Here is a 17,625-nt window from a genome sequence, read left to right as displayed (position 1 = left end):
AAACCAACCTAAAAATGATTAAAATCTGCATTTTGATGTCAGCGCTACCTGTACAACTCGTTATATAAAACTGATAAAACAGGGATAGATATAACAAAGTCATGACACTGTTAAAAAAACTACAGATTTATATGTCTGAAACTTGGTAAAAAATGATAAAAGTGAGCTGGCCACACAGCTGTTCTTATTCTTAACTGTGAACATTGTTCCATCCCTAAAACAATTTATATCATTTGACATTCATTTCATCTTCTCTGCTCCACTCGTCACTTTTACCTTCGGGCCCTTTCTGTTTCTGCTCCACCTCCCTGCGGTATTCGTCCAGCTCCTGGTCGGTGAGTTTGGTGAAGGGGTTGGGACCCTGCTTGCTGACGATAACCTTGGGCTGGTACTCCTTTTCAATGATGGCCTTAGACGCGGTCACCAGCTCCCCCTTCAGGACACACATGGGAAAGAAAAGAGATGATCAAGTATGTTAGTCACTGGTTACACATTACTTGCAGATAATTTGTTGAAAATTAAGTTGAGTTTTTTTGTAAGGGATAGTCAGATAAGTTAATATCACTTAACTTTTAAGCAGCATGAGCAGAAATATCAGCCGTATTAGTTAAATGTAAAACATCAGAGCACAAGTTAAGAGTTAACAGGCCATTTCATAACACAGGAAGCTCACCTGATGATGTAAATTAACAGCCTACTTCTAATTCCATTCAAAAACTTAAAAAAAAAAAAATTAAATCCAACACTGACAGGTTTGAGAAAGAAGACAGAGTCCAACATTACACCATCAGGTACACAGAGAATAGCCAAGATGAAACAAAAAAGACTGCATTAAACTAACAACACAGTCAATGTCACCATCACTGAAAAGAATACCTGCACTTTACTTTACTGCCCATCTCAACTTGAAACAACAAATTTTGTAACATGAAAATGTCTCCTGCAGACAGACTAGTAACAGCAAAATACATTTTTATCTTTGATGAAAAAAATCCTAACTAGTAGAAACAAACAATAATTTAACTACTTCGAAAATGATCAGGCTCTAGAGTGCATAAATCTGTAGAAATGGTTAAGTCACATGACTGCACAAAAAAAAAAGAAGAAGGAGAAAAGCCTCATTCTGGCATTATTATTTGTTTCATATATAGAGATATTTACAGATGTGAAGTGCCTCTCTTTGTGCTCAGGGGAACAATTGGGAGGATGATGTCAAGTACAGGTGAATAATATTTGTGACTGGAGCAGTAAGTACCTTTCTAATTGATTTAGCAGGACTATAGGACCCCTCGGACACATCGAGGCCATCAATAGTGTCTGTACAGTCAGACAGAGGGGCGTCCTGCAATAGTAAACCCAGTGAGGGGGGAGGAGCACAACCCAGCTCTTGAACACCAGCACATTCAAATTAGCAGTCTGTCAGGCAGGCGTGAATGTGTGCAGACATTCACAAACATACCAGCTTCCACACACGCAGAGGTGGAAAGTATTACGATGTTCCTGCTAAATTAGAAATACTATTACTAAGATTTTATCACTCAGGTGAGGAGGTGAAGCTTCTCGTGTCTATTTTTAAGACTACTTTGAGTAAATGATGTATATTATCACTGACAAACTGAGGCTCAAAGTAAATGAGTCCTCTCGGTTGTACGACGGTTGTAATCTGCAATTTTACCTTTTTTAAAACTGTAATTGTGCTCATTTACTTCATCAAAAAACTGAAATCTTCTTTGTGATTAGTTGCTTTCCACCTCTGCATCCACACATACTTACAAAAGTACAGAAACATTGGAAAAGCATGCAAAGAGAGAGTTGTGGAGAGAGACATGGGGCGGTGAAAAACGTAGCAGTGATGAAACAAATAGGCAGCATCATGCATTGTGAGGACATACTATCCACACGGGGGGTGCTGAACAGTACAATGTACTGAATCTTAAAATAACAACAACACATCAAGGCCTTCTTTAATCTTCTAACTGATGTGCTGGGTGAAGTTTAAAGTAAAGTAATAAATAAGTTAAGTGGAAATTGGAGCCCTGCAGTGTGTGAGCTGCTGTTCATTTCTTGATTTGCTCACTAGCAGCACAGCACCTGCCCTCTCTGGTTTGGATGTGTGTGTTTTAAGCTCCCTGTTAATTTGCTGGTATCCTGCTCCTCATGGTGTCAGGATTAAATGTTCAGGAAATTTTCCGAGTGGAAAAACTGAGCTACACAGTAGAGGTAGGGGCGAACCATGCAACCTGCACTTGTTTTTCCCATGTTTTGGCTTTTTACCTCTCCAGAGGATAAAGAACGCATGCACAGGAAAAAAGCATTGGTATGTTTGGCTATACTGGGGACTTATAAAATGTCATGGAACTAAAAGGACCAGGTTGCAAATGCTGAAACTGATAACAGCCTCTATCGGAGCAAACAAACAAATATAAACCTTCAAAAAAATGGGGAGAAAAAAAAACCCGAAAACCAATGTATGAATATGGACACAACCTGAGCTGGCAGGTTTGGAGAGCAGAGTGAGGTTACCTCTCCCACTACTCACCTGCCAGATTGACAATCTCTGTGGTCAAAGAATAATGTCACAGTTACAAAGTCACCCCATGCTTGGGGAAACAACATGGAGGACATGTTAGGCTCTCTGTTATTAGTGGTGAAGTTACTCCTTCAGGCACTGATGTCGAATCAGATTACAATGGATATGAAGTTTTGATGGCAACCAATTTCTTTCATTAGAAGATTCATTCATTTTCGTACAATATTCACACATTGCAGCATTTAGCTTTAGGGGTGATTCCAGACCTGGACAGAATATATTATTAAAATAGTTTTAACATTTGACATGTATGTAGACTGAATAAAATAGACCAAACATGAGTTACATATTCATCTCCAGGTCAGGACAGCTGTAGCAGTGAGGTTTTTTATATGCTGTGTTGTTAACAGACTGACCTGGTTGAAGGAGCGCTCCACCACAGAGCCGGCACACAGAACCTGAGACTGGGGCCCTGCTGTCTTTATGTCCTGCAGGTTCTGCTCCCGGATCTATAAAAAAACACAACAGCAACATTTTAAGACTAAAAACAATAATGAACATATAATACATCCTGCTCAAGAAGCCTTTGAGCCTGAGGTGGTCTCAAAAAGGAGGAATACTAATGACATGGAAACAAACTGAAACCAAAGAGAAAAGAAAACCCTGATACCTTATTCCTCATTTCCAGGACTTCTTTTGGGTTGGTGTTCAATGGGATGAATTGATTGGCTACGGCAGCCTGGCGGAGTCCATCTTCTTTTGTCCACTGTAAAAACCACATAATATGTTAAACAAAAACAACACTGGATAAAAGAAATTAAATAAAAACCCAAGCACAAAAATAGATTCAGACAAAATACTATGCAGGCTTCACAATACAAGAATCATGCTGAACTGAAATGGACAAAGTGAGATGACTTTAAAAAGGCTTTAATGCAAAAAAGTGAACCAATGATGATGAAGCACATTTAGGAAATATATGTAAGCTTCATTTTTTACTTTTATAAAGTCTGAAGAAGTGTAGTTCAGTGTGGGACTGTTCTACATTATCACTGATGATCATTCATCAATCATTACGTGGTATATTTCCAGTAATGTGCAATGTTTTCATATAATTGAGTAGGGCAGATTTTGTACAGTGCGCTGCAGAGATGCTGACTGAGCAGGGACTCAATTCTTTAAATCAGAGCAGAAGGACAGTGTTGATTTTTGTGTTTGTGTGATAATAATCATAAAAGAGCTGAAATTACTTTTTTTTTATGAGGAATTTGTCAAGAAATGTATGAAACCTTCAGAGGCCAAATTTTGGAAATGTGTTAATGCAAGGCACCCAAATCAATTTTAGGATGTACAAGTTTTACACAAAATAGCTAATGGCTAATGGCTGACTTCTGCTATTATTATTATTATTATTTTTTTTTTTACATTAATCCATAAACCTCAATGTTGAGCTCTAGAAACTCTGTGAAACTGGATGAACCAGAACTAGGCTGCTGGAGGCGAGGAAGCACTTAAAAAAACACATTTGAGACTATAAAAGTTTAAGCAAGAGAAATATTAAATTTATGAACATACGGACATGAGAAGGAGGTGTGGTTTAAGCTGTTGTGAACTTAGAGAACTAAGAGGTTTTAAGAAATAGTAAAGTGCCCCTTTAGGTGATGCACAGTCAGAAAAGGCTGCAAAAGACATGACGACTAAAGCCTAAAAGTGTACTGAAAACCATTTGTCATCATCATTGATATTACCATTAGAATTAAAAATAAAAAACGACAAAATCAACTGAAAACATCACAAAATGAGAATAAATTTGTTTTTAAAAAGGTGAAGAGGTAAGGGAGGGAGGAGTGAAGGGTGGTGGGAGGTGAGGGAGTGTGAAGGATGGCCGGGTGGGAGACAATGAGGCTGGCTTACGAAGCGAGAGTGGCAGTGAGGGGTGAGCTGGCATCACCAAAGTCATTTCCCAGGCTGATACATAACAACAAGGACGACAGAGATAAGAGAGAAACACACCCGAGGACAATCGCCCATGTTTAGGAAAAAAAATGAAAAAAATAAAAAGCCATTGTCACAACGCCACAAACTAAGACAAGCGTGTATCTTTCCATCAGAGGATGAAACCTTTCATTGTGCAATAAAATGTTCCTCTTAAAATGTGACAAACCCCATTTCTTTTTCACAAGCACTTTGTTTTTATAAACCTGGTAATGCTCAGCATGACTAAAGGAACCCATTTCTCGCACCAAACTGAATGAGCAGCGGGTGAGTATAGAAATCAAAATCTTCAGCTTTCATGCAAAAATCTTTTTTCTAATCTTTTTTTTTATTTTTTTTAACTAAGCATGTAATTCGCTGCGGAAAGCGTAAGCTCATGACTTCATTCCTGTATTTGCTTTGAGCTTGGCTGGTTAGCTGCCAAACCAGGGGCTAGATGAGGAAGGGTTTCTTGATGGAGGTAGCTGGGTAGGGTTGGTTGAGTATGAGATGAACATGTAAACACGATATACTCACTGAGAAAGAGTCTCACAACACAACATTTCCTACTTTCCCAACAGGAGATAATTGATTCAAAAGGTCAGATCAAATTTGTTCAATTCTATTGTTTTTTTTTGTTTTTTTTGCTTTTAACAAATCCACTCATGCAGGCGTACACCTTGAGGTGTTCAAAACCATTTTCAGAGGAAAACCAAGACAACATAAACAAAAGGGGAAACGTACAACTGGGATCAGTTGCAGGTATTTGTGGAAAATAAAAATCATAAAAGCAGGCTGCATCACTCTCATACTTTCATACTAAAGATTTCTGTTTTACTTTGTTTTTCTTTTAATATGTCTACAATATATCTTGCATTATTCTGGAAATTAAATGTTCATAATTAGAGACATGCCACCTCCCTCATTTATGCAAGCAATGTGTTAGATGTATAATAAAGAAGCTTTGTGAGCAACCCACAAAGCAAACACTAATGACATTTAGGTTAATATAGCCTCAAACCTCACTATACTTGCTTTATTTTACCACTGACTCATATTTAAGTGGCGAAGTAAGCTAGCTAATAAAACCAAGAGCGTATTATTACGGGGCGATGAGCAACAGTGTGGTTAGCAGCAACATCACCGTTGTCGTCTCGCCACATTTACCTGCCCACTGAGGACTCATGCCACACCCCTGCTGCTCGCTCCTCTGGGAAAAACATCAACACCAACAATGCATTTCACTACTACACATGCAGTGGGGCATGCTGTGGGCAGCTGGCCTGGCATCATGAAGTGTTAAGAGACTATAAGGAAAAAAAATGACACCCAGTGAAGCTACGAAGTAATTAACAGAGCAGAGGTAACTGCTTCTGAGAGGTGGGTTAATAGGACATCTAAAATTACAGTGTGAAAGCTAAAAAAAAAGGCAGTGATTTTAAAGTAAGTAGTAGTAGAAAAGTAGTGAAAAGCAGGATTATATTAACCCCTAAAAAAGAAAACAGACTTTTACATCCCCCCCCCCCCCCCATTGTCCCCAGAACCTCAAGATGCCGACCACCTACCCTATCCACCAACAAGGTAGCTGTAAAATCTATACTATGAACAATAAGGTAGGCACAGACCAAGCAGTTGGTTATACAGCTTGGCACGCAGACACCGGACGAGAGAGACTGCAGCAAGGGTTTGACGTGATCGTGTGTTATGTTCGTCCACACCTTAGGCTTCGACTTGGGGCTGCTGCCGTCGGGCCCGTCCTCGTAAGGCTCGTCGGGCCGGCCGCCGGCATTGAGCCAGCGGGTCTTGTCACGCTGGCCACGCTGGAAGCTGTGTTTCAGCGGGGAGCGAGCACCTGAGTCACTGTCCTCCCCGTAGGAGTAACCACCGTGGGCGGAGGGAGCGGTCTCCACGTCACTGTACTTTTTAGCTTTGTCTCGCAGGGCCGGGCAGCGGTAAGGATAGCCCGTCCTGTAGCCCTGGAAGACACAGAGACAGGAAGATGGAACAGCATGGAAGATTATTTATACAGTAACTATTTATCAAAGTTTAAAGTGAGACTATACATTTTGAAATTCTTCTTTTTCTTAAAAGTGTTAAGCAATAAAACACACATTTGCTCAATTAAATACACTTTTTATTTTACTGCTACAGCTTGTAAAGCCTGTTACTCTTACGCAAAAGTAATTCAACAAATTGAAAGATTTTAGATTAATTGTGGATGTCATCAAACAAGAGAGGTAATAATATACTCTCAGAACCTCCCACGGCTCCGTGCTGCAGCAAAAAATTTAAGGTTTTCCCCTTTTCTTTGTAGTTACCAAGTTGTCGAGCATTCTCATGAGAGCCTCAAACTCCTGCTCCCCGACTTGCCACTTGGGGTAAGTAGAGGACCCGTCTCCGGCTGGCTCAGGGACCCGTGGGCGAGACTTGTATTTCTCCGGGTCCAGAAACACCAGATAATCTGGCCCTCCAGCGCTGGCCAGTGTTCGCACCTGGCAGAAATGTAAGGGGATATAGACAGACAAACCATAGAAGGATCCAGAGTACAAAAGGAAATAAAATGTGGACATGAGGACATACATAGACACACAACAAAACAGACATGTACATGAAGAAATATGAACATATATAAAGAAGAGGAGAGACAAAGGACAAAGACAATTGTTATGAAAAATGCAGACAAACATATGATGCCAAATATCACAAAAACAAACGACAGACTCAAACCACAGTGATAGCAAAGTTACAATCCTAATGAATATTTTACAGAAATAAACTTCCTGTTGCTAGTTATTATTGGAAACTGACATTTCATAGTGAATATCCTTTACTGATCTCAGTGTATCCTACCTGAATCTCACAGGCAGTGACCAGGTTGTGGATGTAATAAAAAGCTTCCTCCACAGTTTCACCCACAGACACCAAACCATGATTCCTCAGGATGAGCACCTGCAGCACAGGAAAAATAAAAACTAGGCAAGTACAACCACACACAGAAAAACGTCTGTTGTTGCTCCAGTCACACACACACACACACACACACACACACACACACACACACACACACACACACACACACACACACACACACACACACACACACACACACACACACACACACACACACACACACACACACACACACACACACACACACACACACACACACACACACACACACACACACACACACACACACACACACACACACAACCTTGCTGGTAGGCCCCAAGCTCCTCTGTATGATGGCGGTTTCTTCCTCATCCACAAGTATACCATGGTAGTCATGGTAGGCCACCTTACCCAGAGACAGTGCCTCAGGGGAGATGGGCAGCAGGCCGCATTTCATGGCTGACACCTGAAGAAAACAAAAAACAAGATAAACACAACATATGACTTAATGTATGTGTGCAATTCTCCGTTTGCGTTGGATATAATTAATATGTGTGCACTATCCCTTACCGCAGCACCCGCGGGTGTGTGTACATGCACGATACACTTGACATCAGGCCGTGCAGCGTAGATAGCAGAGTGTAGCGTGAAGCCGGCCTGGTTGACCCCGAGGTTGGTGCTTCCCCGGTCTACTACCTCGCCTTGAATGTTTATCTTCACCTGTAGGGCGATGCAGACAACAGACAGTGACTCAAATCAGTCTACATGCAGTTCATATTTGTCACTGGTTTCTCTGGATTTATTATATTAGAAATGAACTAATGGATCAAAGGGACATGATTTTTAGATAAAGATATGCAATATTAACAGAGATCAGCACTGATTCTCACCAGACTGGACGCAGTGACTTCACTGTACAGCAGCCCAAAAGGGACAATAAGGAAGCGCTCCTGGTCTGAGTTCACCCTGACCTAATGAACCAGATAACAGTCACATTAGATGATACAGTTAACATAGAAAATAACATGTATTCTTAAATGTTGGCTGGAACAATAGGATTTTTTTGCAGCTTTGATCATTTAATTTGACTTAGGTCACTCCACGTGATCTGTGGTAACAACGAAGTTCATCTTACTGTGAGATGATTGTAGATAAGCTGGGACCAGCCGAACAAGTCAGTGAGGCGATAGAAAGCAGCCAGCTTGCAGCGAAGCAGCTTCTCACCCTTATCATATGAGATAGAGTCTGACCCACGCAAGTCATTGACTGGAGTCACCATACCCAAACCTGAAAGGTAAAGATGGATTCAGATAGTGTTTGCTTACAGTGAAGAGGCTGATGAGGTTAATGCTGAGGAAAAAAGGACTTAAAAAAGAGCAATAAAGGATAAAATACATAGCTCTGTACAGACAAAAAGACCCATGTGATTTCCTTGCCAGCAGGAAAGAAGAAAAAAAAGAATCACCAGTACAGATGATAACTATTAGATGGATTCTGTTTACTGATATCAAACTGGAATCTTTGTCAAGAACTCTGGCGCGCAGTGTGTTAGTCATTATGAGCGGAGACATAGCAGGACTGGGGTCAAAAAGTCACACACACGCATAGACACTCATTCACTTCTCTGCTTACTCATGTTGAGCGCTGCCATGCCTCCTTGTGGTGCAGCAGGATACATTGAAGGCATGCTGGTGGTCATAAAGTCAGCGATCTGCTGCAGAGCCAACAGGCTCGTAGGCGTCTTCCCCTTCTTCAGTTGATCCTGGATCATTGTTTCCAGCTCGTCGCAGAATGCCTGCCGGACATTGACGCAGACACAAAGACAAGAGACGAAAACACACAGAGGCATGATGATGTAAAAAGAAAACTGGGAGACACTAAGACAAACAGAGTAGGCTGGCTTCAGATTAAGATGAGTGATTTAAATTAAAGCAACATTATGGAATTAAATATCCTGACATCATGTTTAGGCTTTTAACAACCATAGCAGTGTTTGCATTTTTTAACCAATTTACTACAAATTCACATTACGTCTCACAATTTTCAACAATATGCTGCAGAATTTTATTTTAGATTCACTAAAAACTTAAATGCACTGTTTAATTTGTTGGTGGATATTCATTCTGTCTGAACTGTTCCACAACGAAGCACCAAACACCGTTATGACACATTCACTGAGTTTATTCAATGTTCATTTTTATGTTTTTGGAAAATCTGAAAAGAAAATTTGGTATATTTGGGTGGATTTTGGAGAAATGTTAAGTATGGTTCTTTGTAACATGAGTACACAGGTCAGCCAATAAAACAAGAACATATAAAGGTTGAGACTGAGAGGTCATAGAAAAAAGGAACAGCTTGACATCTCTTTCAGCATTTTAAGCATAAAGTAGAAGCTCATAAGCACCATTCTGGGCTCATTTTCAGGACTTGAATACATCAGTGCTTTTCATACATACAATAAGCCTTTAAAACAGTGTTCCATTCAGCCCGTCACAGACACGACGTTTATGGGGAATAAACTGGATCCATCATGTGATATTGAGGAGGCTGCTGACTTTACACTAACAGAGTCTATTCATGTTTTAAAATGCCTGCTGTGGTCGTGTGCTTTTATCAACCGTGACCACAGTATTTAGTCAGTTAATGTTGTTGTATGTACCAGTAAATCTAGACATGTATTTGTGATTTATGTTGCATTTGTTCCACTAACCGGGCTCTGTAGTATCATGGAGACCCTTTTCCTCTGCTCCATCATGTTGAAGTCCTGCCGCAGGTCGGGAGCCATGTTTCTCTCCCTCTGGTACTCCGGGCTGCTCTCATCCACCCGGTCGAAGTACCGCTCCTTGTGGGGGGCTGTGGTGGGAGGGGGAGCCGTCACCACTCCGGCACCTGAATCGCCGTTCATCCTGGGCTGGCCTCCTGTAGACGGAGGTAGCATATGTAACCATTTTTATATTCCTAGAAAGTGGCCAATAATATCTACAGAAAGCTAAAGTAATTCCCCAATACACTAATTCCTAATTGAGACAATGTTCATTTTTTCAGATGATTTTTTCAAATATTTTCAAAAAAAATCATCAGGTGGTTGATACAATAAAAATGTCTGTGTTGAATTCAGGGCCATAATCTGTGTTTGTATGACATGTCAACATCTATGAGCTCACGTACAGATGAAGTCAGAAGGTCAGAAAAAGGATAAAGCTATTTTACCTGGCTCTACACGGAGACAACAATAACATGGTATCAGTTTAAAAAAAAACTTGCTAAAATCAAAATTATATAAAGCATTCCACATACTGATAAAACTAACAATACAACTTCAGATACAGTAATTCAACTTGTACTGTGTGTTTTAATCAGTAAAATTATGAATGGTTTGTTTATTAAATGTGAGGAGAAAGAAATGAGTGAGAATGAGTATGAGATGCCAACAAAAGGGACATAGAAAGTTTCTCCGGGTAAATGAGGAAATGAACATCGCCTGTCATTAGACCTGAAAGGCCAATCACACTCTCCCCCCACTTCCTGTAATGACCATGTGACTCCTCTTCCCAGCTCGGAGTGATTTTAATTGATTTTCACAATGTGTTTCCTGGCATCATAACACCGCTCGACTGTCAAGAATCAGCAAAGCGAGAGTCAAACAAAAACTGGAAGCGCAGCCAGAGATCTCTTTACCATTCAGCTAAAAAAAAATGACATCAACTTTAGATTAGATGGGAATAAACTTTACCAAGTCTTTGATTATCTCTCTGGAATTTCTAATGCAGTGTGGACATGACTATTTTTGTATACTGTATACAAGCTCCCCCAAAAAGAAGTAATTGACAAAAAGAGGGAGGGGATTTCAAGACATAAAAGAGAACAGAGACAGGTTTCCAATAGATCCACCTCCATCCAGCTGGCTGGGTGTATGTGGGGATAAATAGCCTCCGCCTGTCTGTCTCATCTCAGACGACTCAAGCTCTGGCTTTGAAGGACACCGACAGACTTACAAGGGTAGAGAAGTGGGCGGGTGTGTGTGTGTGTAAGCATGCATGGGTAATGTGGGGGTGCCCTGGCAGAAACTGATGCAACCCATTAGTCTGCATCAATACAAATGTTCAGCCAAAACTACCATGACAACCACAGGCCAAACCCAAAGCCTCCAGTATCACACTGAGCACCGACAGACCCTCTCTCTGTTTCTGTCCACTTTTATTGGCGTTCTGAGGTTTTACACAACATCAAACCCATCATTTTCACTAATCTCAGGTCACCTGCTTCAATCAAGGTTTTTGTGTTTTCATGCTGTTTGGCTAATTTCAACCTGACCGCCTTTTGTCCATTTTCACCTCATGAAAACATTACATGAAGAGAATTTAAATGATCACAACATGACACTGTACTCTGTAGATTACTGCCCTACAAAAGGCAGAGAGCTGTAACACTTCTAATGACTTTTTCGACAGAGAATATGTGGGGAAAACACAGTATCAACAAACAAAAGGTGTTCTTTCAGCTTCACATCTACAATTTGGTAATAATTACCTGGAAATCAATAAATAATAAATTGCTTTAAAATGTAATGCATTTAAATATGTGATTTAAAAGTAGCTTAAATAGTTAATGGAGTCAAAAGCTGGGGCCACAGTCAGCTATGACTACTCTGCTAAGCTAGGGTAGTTAGTTCCCTTTTAGCAGGACTAGCTTAACTGTTCATTTGCTATGACCAAGTTAGCTATAACCTTATTTATGTGAGAAAACAAAGTAAATCACCAATACATTATTTCATTATTATTTATACATTTACATTACACAAAACAGCTAGGGACAACAAGTAAGCTATGTAAATTTGCTTTAACTTGGTTCTCTTGTTTTGAGTTTTGTTTGGATTTTACATATACACATATATAATACATTACATAAAATATAAAGAATGTAAAAATAATTATACATAAAAAATGGATCTTAAAACAAATGTTAAGTTTCTTTCTGGCCTAACTAAGTTGCATTCTCAACATTATTAGTTCATTAAAGTCTGTGTAAAGTAAAAATAAATATGTGTTCTGAGTAGGGATGCACCGAATATTCGGCCACCGAAAATTTTCGGCCGAAAATGGCCCAAAAGCGCATTTTCGGTTTTCGGCCGAAATACTTTTATCACCCAAACAACACGGCCGAAACAACTAACTAAAGAGATCAGCTCCTCTGATGCATCTGTAGCAGACGTTATTCGTTTAATTGCAGCACTAAAGTGTAGTACACTCTTAGAGTCTGCCAGCACACGTTTCACTGAGATCTATTTGGATCCTCTGCACTTCATCGCGACTGTACTTGATCCGCGTTATAAAGATCATTACCTGGATGTGGGATTAAAGCAGCGCGCACGAGAAATGATCCGGGCTGCGATGGATGCGGAGAACCCGCTTAGAGACGGAGAAGCGCACAGCACAGGAGAAGGTGTGTGTGTTTGTGTGACTATAAATGCAGCGCGTGTGAGAGTAAAGCATGCTTATAGCTCTGTGTTGCTGCTTATTAGACCCATTCCGATCGAAACCCTCCACCAAGTGTAACACTAAGTGTTATTTTTAACTTAATTTTATATTGTGCATTGTTGTAATGTCATTGCTAAATAAATATTTTCATACTTTTGTAATTTATTTATTCTTTGAATTGCAATGCCTTGATTTTAGTGAGGTTAGTACACAGTCATAGCCATATATGCAATGGTACTAATAATTGGCATAATAATTTCTTTCGGTGTTTCGGTTTTCGGCCTTGGTTTCCTCATTTCCGGTTTTCGGTTTCGGCCAAGAATTTTCATTTCGGTGCATCCCTAGTTCTGAGTTTGACATACCACAGAAAAGTGTGTTGTTAACCGCCCTGCCAAATTTGAATGATTAAAAAAAAAATCACCAAATATATGAAATTAGGCTTCAAAGTTGTGTAAAAGTCTGCCGAGTTCTCTTCTCCCAAACGCTGTGGGCGTGCCCGCAGAGTTCGCTGAAACCCCGCCCCCTACCAAGTGTCACCTGTCAATCAAAGTCACCCCCTCTACCAGAAACATGGACGCTAGGTCTGAGAGCTTTCTGCTGCTAACTCAGCTGCTAATTTGGCGGCTAACTGGCTACCTGTAGACTGTTGTAGTAGTAGTAGTAGTAGTAGTAGTAGTAGTAGTAGTAGTAGTAGTAGTAGTAGTAGTAGCAGTAGTAGTAGTGTGCGCTGAATGTATTTATACCTCTACAGCGCAGCGGTGATTTTCAGACCTGCCCATTAAATCCAGACACAGAAATCTTGAAACACAGTCTAGCTCCACAATTCAAATCTAAATGGTTGAAATGCTTTTTACACCTTTTTTTAGAAATACATTTATGACCTATTTAATGTGTTTAGAAGAAAATGTCTGAATTCACTTTACACAGTCTTCAACATCACTCACTAATCCTACCATTATTGAGACAAATACTTAAAAGGCAAAAACTTCATGAATCTTTACACCTTACACGTGTAAAGAAACTGAAAATGCATCCAGAGATGAGGTAGTTGGGGTTGACCTCTTCATCTTTCTAACATTCACACCTAATTTAAAACCAAATCATTTCATATTTTTGTCTTTAGTGTTTCCTCTCTGCTGTTTTCCTTTAATCATCAATACTATCTCAAAAAGAAAAGAACTAATACAAGAGGAAAGTGAAGAGTATTCTCTCTCTAAAATCATTTTGGATGGAAAACTCAGTAGGGTCTGTGGCGCTCATGTGATTAGGACATCACTTATTGACAGAAGAATAAAGACTACATCAATTAACTCTGCTGCCAAAAACACTCATTAGACAGAAAAGCGTGTGTCTTAGTCTCTGGCATGCTATTAATACAGCTGAATCACTTCTACAGCAAAAAAAAACCATGCTCAAAATCAGATTGGTTTGATGCTGGTAATTCAGCAAAAACGTGAGATGAACATCAAAACCTGCCTGTTGAACCACTTCAAATGTACATCAAACCGAAGACACATTTCACAAAACTGAGACGTCAAACAAATTGAGGAGAGCTAAATGACAACGCTACAGTGTCTGCAGCTCTTTCAGACAGACTTGTGTCAGCCTGGTTTACATAAAGATGGTCTTAATGCTCTTCGACACAGTCAGATTCTCTTTGGTCTGATATTCTCATGTTGGTGTGTTTATCGCTAGTGGCAACGAGACAAACCAACATGCCTGCTGACAACAGGACAACAGGGGGGAGAGAAAAAAAGACAAATCAAATCAAGGACAAAGCCCTGAGAGTTTAACATCCATGCAGTCCTTTCTACTGACCTTTTCTGCTTTGAGTGGAGAATATACTTGTTCAGAAACCTGTCTGAGAACAGAACAAAGTTGCCAGCATTTCCACTAATGTATCAAAACCTGTTAGAAATTAAACCTCACAATGTCACAGAGCCCTCATCTGTTCATTCAAAATTGTAAAGTTTGATAAAGCTGGCATTTTATCTTTTATCCCAGTCTAATCCCAGTTTTTGAATAGAACAAATTTAATTGTATGCAATTGTTGTTTGAACTACAGTATTACCATCCAATGACGAACCAAATAATTTTAGCCTGTTGTTTGTTTATTGGGATTAATTATAGCCGATGGCACCTATTTAAAGAACCAGGCAGCTAGACATCAATGTTTAGTTCTTGAAAAGCCCTGTGTTTACCAGGATGTGACATTTTTTTGGAGATTCATACTATGGCTGCTGTTGCTGCTTGAAAAATAAGTTTAAAAAAATGACCACTATTGACCTACTAAGTTTCATCAAGAGCACAGGATTTTATTTAAGCTCTAAAAACAGCAATTAAAGTTTGATTTTAATGCAAATCTTGCTCGGTCACACTGGCCCATCTCTGTGCTCTGAAGCACTGCAGGAATTAATGGAGCCATTACGTAACAGGATCCTTTCGATTGTCTGCAGTCTGCCATTGGTCCAGACAGTGTCCAACACTGCAGTGCACCCTAATATAAGATCTGCCAACATCTGCAACCTTAGACTGAATGAGCCAGAAGTATCGGTTGAGGGATCTCTAAAACTGCATGAAGGAGAAAGAAAAAGGAAGAGCAGCAGGAGCATGGAGGAGGAAACCAGATGATATAACAGACATCGCCTCTGTAGCCTACATATATTCTCTCTCTGTCAGTGTTATCAACTGGATGCTGGAGTAAAGTAAAGCTAGGGAGGTTAAAGGAAATACAGATCATGGTGAGAAATATTAGCCTACTAATAAAGGAGTTAAATCCGCCCCCTTCCACTGCCAGAGAGAATTTGTTTAAGTAAATTAATTTCCTGCTGCTGTTTTCTGTGCCACAAATCTAAACTCAATCACTTTAGCTGTGCAATACTAGATACCAATCCTGCGTGCACATCTCTAGTGCATCTATAAACTATACTAAAAACAATTCATCAAATCACAGAATTGCTCATTTCTTTTAGACAATGTAGCAATAACACTGGCTGTAGATATAGGATGTATATTTTCTCTGCGCCCCCGCCTCGCCAGACCCCATATTTCTCATTTCTCCTCAGAAATGTAGGTGCAGGGGCTCAGTGAGCCTCCACTCCTGTTAAGAGTGCAATTGCTATGGAAACCAAACACATTACCATGGAAACACGGGACAGTCTTTAGAGATTACTGTTATGTAAGAACAGCTGTAGGCCAACATCACACAGCAGCAAGCCAGTCAGTGTCACAAGGCGCACACCTTCAAACTAATGTGTTACACGTCTCACATTAGCTTAAAAACATCTCAGAAACTCAGCATCTTATTCAGTGAAAGCAGTGTGGAAGTGAATGTGCATCTCTACTCATAAAATATCCACCGAATTGAAAGTGGCACGTTTTCAAGTCAAGTTGGAAATCAAATGTTTAATCTTTAAGTAGCACACAACTAATTAACTAAATAAAATAATGCTAGAGCAAAATAACACTTTAACAGTCTTGTATAAATTATGTAACCTGGTTATAATCACAACCCAATGATTCTGATGTGCTGAGAAACTGAGACGTTTTAAATTTATATAAATGCACTTTTTCTCTATCAAGATTTCAACAGAGAACTCCACTTCAGAAATGTCACTGTGCATCAGAAGCACCTGTCATTTTGTATCAATGAAGGGTGGAGTTGCTGCCACAGTTGGTACAAATCAGGACAAAAGAAAGTGTTAATGTTCTTTAAGAGAGTCAGAATGAGACTTAATGTTCAAACACAATTTGGTGACGGCACAAGTGGTTACATCTTGTGATGGTGCATCTCCCTAAAGCGAATCCATGCGCTTGACCGCACCCTGTGGTACAATGTGTATTAGAAAGAACACTTTTCTCCGTAAGTGCAACCATGGGTGTGTCTGAAGCTGCAGCTCATACATCAACCTGACTGTCAGTATCTGGCCCTGGTACTGTACCGTCTGTCCCGACCAGCACTCTGTGCTCTGCAAAGAGTATCAAAAAGAGGCTTAAAGGGTACAACTTCTCCAAAGCTGCAAGAAAAACATGTTATTTTGAAATATGTAAAAAAAATAAATAAATCAAATCCCTTTCCACACAAAGCCAACTGTGGGATAACCAGTGGCCATGAATAGAGCACAGATCAACTTCAGGGGAAAAGAGCAACTTCAGGGGAATTTTGAATTGTATGTTTTCTTTGACTAGATCCTGGAGACACAATGACAGAGTTAAACCAGCCTGCTAAGGAAACCAGTCAGAAAAATGGGAAATTTAAACAAGTAAGCAGAGAAAACTGCCATAGGCTAGCTTATGTACAGCTGGAGTCAGACTTTCTGTTATCTTTGACAAGATCAACTCTTCTAAGCTCTTATCTTCAGGCCTGCCAGGAAGAACCACAGCAGTGAAAGGCACTTGTTACCAATGGCCACTGACAAGCAGAACATGTAACAGCGTATGCACATTAAATGTCGGAGGCTCCTTTTGCACTGAGGATGTGGAAATCCCTTGTAAGGTATGCGTCCGAGAGTTTTCTTGTCTCTTAGCAACAAGAAAATGGTGTGATGATGAATCAAGAATCACAGTCATACAGTGTATGACACCTGCTTTTGTGTGAGAAATTAAAGAAATTAGAGACTCCAAGAGTCCAGAATATTTAATCCTACAAATGCTTCAGAGGTAATCAAAATAAAAACAGCAGCTGATAATAACAATCCTGTGTATCTACCAGAGAAAAAAACAATGCCAAAAGTCAACAGCCTCTCTGGCAGC

The 17,625-nt window shown here is 39.9% G+C and overlaps 1 protein-coding gene across 3 annotated transcripts in view; it reads right to left on the bottom strand.

Moving 5' to 3' along the window:
- add1 (adducin 1 (alpha)) overlaps window positions 1-17,625 on the bottom strand; it is a 29,579-nt gene that overhangs the window by 7,121 nt on the left and 4,833 nt on the right. For 2 of the 3 annotated variants that reach the window (XM_062435014.1, XM_062435013.1), the window contains exons 2-13: window positions 10,107-10,315; window positions 9,029-9,191; window positions 8,532-8,683; window positions 8,287-8,367; window positions 7,967-8,116; window positions 7,719-7,862; window positions 7,355-7,453; window positions 6,823-6,996; window positions 6,223-6,480; window positions 3,201-3,296; window positions 2,947-3,039; window positions 277-433 (exon numbers count right to left, since the gene is read on the bottom strand). In XM_062435014.1, coding sequence (XP_062290998.1) covers window positions 277-433; window positions 2,947-3,039; window positions 3,201-3,296; window positions 6,223-6,480; window positions 6,823-6,996; window positions 7,355-7,453; window positions 7,719-7,862; window positions 7,967-8,116; window positions 8,287-8,367; window positions 8,532-8,683; window positions 9,029-9,191; window positions 10,107-10,301 — 1,762 coding nt within the window. In that variant the 5' untranslated portion in view covers window positions 10,302-10,315. Of the gene's footprint in view, window positions 1-276; window positions 434-1,255; window positions 1,343-2,539; window positions 2,558-2,946; window positions 3,040-3,200; window positions 3,297-6,222; window positions 6,481-6,822; window positions 6,997-7,354; window positions 7,454-7,718; window positions 7,863-7,966; window positions 8,117-8,286; window positions 8,368-8,531; window positions 8,684-9,028; window positions 9,192-10,106; window positions 10,316-17,625 lie in introns of all 3 variants that reach the window. The other variant, XM_062435015.1, reaches the window with a different exon arrangement.

The sequence above is a fragment of the Scomber scombrus genome, chromosome 15 (assembly GCF_963691925.1).
Source record: "Scomber scombrus chromosome 15, fScoSco1.1, whole genome shotgun sequence".
Taxonomy (NCBI): domain Eukaryota; kingdom Metazoa; phylum Chordata; class Actinopteri; order Scombriformes; family Scombridae; genus Scomber; species Scomber scombrus.
Note: the sequence above shows the minus strand (reverse complement) of the source record. Positions and strands in the feature narration are given on the sequence as shown.